The sequence below is a fragment of the Cryptomeria japonica genome, chromosome 1, assembly GCF_030272615.1.
Source record: "Cryptomeria japonica chromosome 1, Sugi_1.0, whole genome shotgun sequence".
Lineage (NCBI taxonomy): Eukaryota > Viridiplantae > Streptophyta > Pinopsida > Cupressales > Cupressaceae > Cryptomeria > Cryptomeria japonica.
In genome coordinates, this window is record NC_081405.1 from 708,107,055 (window position 1) to 708,112,454 (window position 5,400).

At 35.0% G+C, this 5,400-nt stretch overlaps 1 protein-coding gene across 1 annotated transcript; it reads left to right on the top strand.

Moving 5' to 3' along the window:
• Positions 1-2,013: 2,013 nt before the first annotated feature.
• On the top strand, positions 2,014-2,998 carry LOC131062497 (uncharacterized). Its single transcript, XM_057996160.2, has one exon. It carries the CDS (start codon positions 2,136-2,138, stop codon positions 2,910-2,912), a length of 777 nt encoding a protein of 258 aa, XP_057852143.1. The 5' UTR covers positions 2,014-2,135; the 3' UTR covers positions 2,913-2,998.
• Positions 2,999-5,400: the final 2,402 nt, after the last annotated feature.

Sequence of the window (5,400 nt, forward strand, 5' to 3'; positions counted from 1 at the left end):
AAATATATAATTAAGATTTAGATCAATGTAAAAGATGACTAGCAAGAAGTTCCAAGATCAAAGGATATGATTTGATCAAGGTATGAGATTAAATGAGAAGATGACAAGTGACATGTGATGTGGAAAGGCTAAACATGCTCACATATGTGTGAGCAAGATGGTATGTGTTAGATATGATCACACATTTGTGAGGATTTGAGGTGGATATGAGACAAGGTCAAGGGATGATGTGGAGGATCAACATGCCTCCAAGTTAGCATGCTCACACATTCGTTAACAAAGAGAGATGAACTAGCATGTTCACACATGTGGGAGCATGAAGTAGGTTGACGTGGAAGTCAAATATGTTCCCAAGATGGCATGCTCACATTTGTGAGCAATGAGTGGGATGAGTGAGCATGCTCACACATCTACGAGTACAGAGGAGATTGAGAAAACATGGCTAGGGGAGAATGGTCAAGATTTTAATTTATGTAGATGGATTGAGTGGCTAGGATTAAAATGTTAAGGATCAAAGATTATGTGGCATTAAATTTTATAAAATATAGTAATGGAGATTGATTAGCCTAAATCAATTAATCGAATTGGTATTAACTAGTTGATTTAGTTGGAGAATTTGGAGACAAACCTACTAACTGATTTAATTAGTTAATCAACCTTGAGGAAGAACTATTTAATGATGAATGGTGGAGGTAGTTAATTAAATAATGACTAATTTAATTAATTTTTAAAAATAGTATGGAGGAAATTAGTTGTAAATTTGGGGTATCTATAGCTTTCTTGCTAGATGAAGAAATGTACCCCTACTCCTCACTATGTTCATCTACATGCTAGCCATGTCAACTTTGATTATTGTAATAGGGGTAGCATGAAAGAAGATATCACACTTGACAATTGCTCATGCCATGTGTTAATATTCTCCCAATACCATAACATTAATTTTTACATTAATCTATAACAAATTTATGTCAATTTAATATTTGCCCGATAACAAATTAATATATTACTTTCCAATATAAAAGAAAGTGAAAAAATATATTATGTTAACGCTCTTCATTCTTGCACTCTCATTTTTACATAAGTTACAAGGATGTCAATAAAGATTGTAGAATTTGGCTTTACATTGTTTTTAAAAAAATTGCATGCCTTCTACACACTTCTACACTTTACGTACATGTCTACCATAGTTACATCAACATCTATTTCAATTTTGAACTTTCAAATAAATTATTCGCAAGAATGCTTCTAGAATCAACTATGTATTTTTAATGCATGTACACTCTAGACACATGTCTACCATTTTAGTGGCAACAACATTTAACAATATTTCAAATTTGAAAATTTGAAAAAATTATTTGTAAGAATGTTGAACTAGAATAAGCTATGTATTCTTTGTAAGATAAATTATTATTTATCTTAAAATTTTATAATACCATTGCTTCAACATATCCATTGCATACTAAAATACAATTGCTAATTAACGCTGCTTTATTAATAAAAAACATATCCATTGCACACTAAAATACAATTGCTAATTTAATTTATCATACATAAAATGAAGTTTTTTTGTTTTTTTTGCTTGTACTTTTCTTACTTCCATCCTCACACTCAAAATAGATTATCCAAAGCATTCATTTAAAAAAATAAAAATTCCACAATCCACAATCCATAATATCAAGAGATGTTATTTCTCGATTAAATTGTGTTATGATTTGGATTCCTTTAACTCTCTTAGTCCTCATGATAGATCATGAAATGTGATCCGAAACATTGATTCAAAAAATTGAACACGATAATTCAAAAAAACCTGATTCAATTATTTCCCATATAAAATTTTGATTTAAACACTACCTAGACCAAAAACTCTAGTATATTTAGATTTTGTTGTCCCAACTCCAAGGCTATCATATCTCATGTAACCATATCTGGTGGGACCAGAAGATTTCATCCACCAATAGCAGCAGGCCCAACAAAAAATATCACACCAAATTATCTTCTAGTCCCACAACAAGAGATATTATCCAAAACACTCACCCTACTCAACTTACGACCACAGTCTACCCAAGTCTTCCTAATCGCTAAGCCTTAGCACAGAAGAGATTCGAACCTGCGACATATCAAACACCCCAGAAATAATGGAAACACTACGCCTCAGTTGCCCAGGTTCGATCCTCACCCACAGAAACCCTCAAAATGGAGTCACAAATTCATACACAGCCAATTCTCCCGCACAGATTTCCATCACAAACTCCTTTGCCGTAAAAATCTGTGTCCCAAGCGCAAAATTTTGCCGGAATTCCTTCGCCTCCCGCAATATTTCCCCAGTTGGGATTTTTTCCTCAAAATCACGGTCAAAAATCCGCAAAGCGAGTATCGTAAAGGCCGGCCTGATAGGCGAAAATCCTGAATGGTTCGAATCTGATTACATTGTAGTCGGCCTCGCTCACTGCTTCACCACAATCGATGAAAAGCTTCACGACTATTTCATTATAGAGCCGATACCAGCCTCCGGCCTGGAATGCATGTACAATGGCGGCGCTACCTCCTACAAATACGTCGTGGGTTCGACTCTCGGTGTTGTGTTGAAGGAAGACGTGAATTTATTGCCTGAGGAGTTCAGGATTGGGGTTTTTGCTGAGAAGTTTGAGCGGCGCGCCAAGGCGGCGTCGAGGACTTGGAAGAGGGAGTATCCGCAGGGAAATCTTATGCATTTGGCTCCTATTGGGGTTGTCAAGGGAGGGTTTAATTTTAGCCTGGAGGATAAGAGGCTGTTGGGTGTTGTGCACGAGGTGAAAGATGATGATAATATTAAGCAGGATTTGAGTATTGATGTCTATGGAAGGAAGAAGAAGGAAGGCCAAGAGGAGAAGAAGGATGAAGAGTCGCTCATTTCGTCCCTGTACAATGTCTGACCAGGGTTTGTTCTTAAACCCCTGTTCATAGGCCTTTTTATTGTTGAAATATATCAGATTCAGAAGAATCTGAATTTTGAGTTCAATTTATATTTTTTGTTTGGTCTGTATTCTGGATGTATCTGTGTTTTGGATTCGATCTGCATTCTGGGTTTTATCTTTCATTTGGGTTCGACCTGCATTTAGGGTTTCATTTGTAAATCGGGTTCAAAGTTTGACTTGTATCTGTATTTTCTGTTCACAATCTGGGTTCGACATGTATTTCTAATACGAATTTGTCTTTAATTGATATTTTCTTAAACATAATTTAAAACGCGGTGGTATCTGATGTTTAGTTCAAATAATCAATTTCTTCTGAATTTTGAGTTCAATTTATATTTTTTGTTTAGTCTGTATTCTGGATGTATCTGTGTTTTGAATTCGATCTGCATTCTGGGTTTTATCTTTCATTTGGGTTCGACCTGCATTTAGGGTTTCATTTGTAAATCGGGTTCAAAGTTTGACTTGTATCTGTATTTTCTGTTCACAATCTGGGTTCGACATGTATTTCTAATACGAATTTGTCTTTAATTGATACTTTCTTAAACATAATTTAAAACGCGGTAGTATCTGATTTTTAGTTCAAATAATCAATTTAATTCACATTTTGGGTTCCATATTAATCTCCCATCTCCCATATGCAAAGGATGGTTGCACAATTCTTTGGGATTATGTTGATCCATGTGATGACTGTAATGACACTCATTTTGCTGAGGGTCATGATATTAATATGTTATCAACAAGGTTGTGTGTTATGAGTGAAGATTTTTCTTCCTTTGAGGAAGATTGTACAATAGATAGATATATGTGATAAAGTACAACAGAGATGTAATTATCATGAAGTCAATGAAGAAGGAAATGTTGCTAGACATAATTTTAAGTGTTTTGATTCTGATGTCAGATTGAGAAGACTTTCAAATGAAGAGATAGGAGCATTAACTACTATGATAATAGGTCAGATAAAGAGAAATTAAAACAAGTCTGCATTAACTACTATGTTAATAGGGGAAGAGCACTAGTAGCCGTCATAGTTTCAATTTCCCCTAGTAGCCGTCATAGTTTCAATTTTTCAAAAGTTCATTAATAAATTTCACATGTATCAATAGCCTATCACTTTTTGCCAATTTTTATTCATAATTGGTTCATTTGTGCACAACCATTGGAGAATTTGTGCAAAACTATTGGGACATTGTCCACAAGTATTGGCGATTTTGAGTGTATGATTATTGGAACGTTTTTAATTAGGTATCAGGCAACACTTTGAAATGTGTGCTTTTTGACCTTGGTGCACATAATTGATCCCACAACGTGCATCGTTACTACCCAGAAGCCAGAAGGATAGCTATAAGTAGCTAAGTCGCATACAAATACAACTAAAAAAAAATCATCAAAATCTGATGTACCGTTTAGGATCTATAGGTTCGCGAAGTTAGCTATGACGACTATTGGTGCTCTTCCCCTAGGTCAGATAAAAGAGAAATTAAAACAAGTATTTTGTCTCTAATGTCAGATTGAAAGGGCCTTCATATGAAGAGACTAAGGTAATAGGTCAAATAAAGAGAAACTAAACTTGAGAGGCAGAACACAAAACCTAGATAAGGGAAAATCATGCAGTTTGTTCATAAAGGAAAATCAAAACTTCACAAAAGTTTCAAATACTATCAAGAATAGTGAAGAAAATGACAAGGTTGCACAAAATATGAAGTCGTTGGGCTACTAAGCCAAAGCTAAAAGCTAAAATTCAAGATGGTATGGATGCTAAAAATGGCTTTGCGGGACTTCAAATGTCAAGATAGCATCTTCAATGAGGACAAGTAAAGGTGCTATTTCTTCTATTGATGTTAATACTTGTGTTCTAGTTTTACCTAATTTTATTACTTTGACATGGCACAAATGTTATATTAGATCAAAGTATATGTGCCACTATTAGAAATGGTGAGAATGGGAAAGAACAATGATAAATCATTGGCTTTATGTTTTGAGAATGGATCCATCTCCTATCTCCCACCCCTTTTTAAAAGCATTCCTACGTTTTAGGGATGGGAACATCCTTAGAACGTGGGGATTTGGAGGGAATGTCCTATTGCCATCCCACCACCACCACCAAGGTTGTGGGGACATTTTTGGGATATATCTCTTAGAGGGATGTTTTCAAGACATCCTTCTTTTAGAGAGATGGTTTTGAGACATCCCCTTTTCTTGGGGACTTTTGGTGACCATCCAGAGACATTCAAGGGATTCTTCCTTTCAATGTCCCATATACACCCATTCATCTTGTAGAGCGCACAACATGAAAAGTCATTAAATAAGAATATTTTTTTGAATATGTACTAAACCCTAGCTCTAATCCCCACCCTAATCTTAAACATTTTCAAAAAACTTATAAATAGATATCTAATTCTGATTCCAACTCACTTCAAACTTTCAATAGCAAAGATGAATGTTGCAA

Excerpts from the sequence above, each read along its gene's own strand:
- LOC131062497 (XM_057996160.2), top strand. The coding sequence starts at position 2,136 with ATGGAAACACTACGCCTCAGTTGCCCAGGTTCGATCCTCACCCACAGA.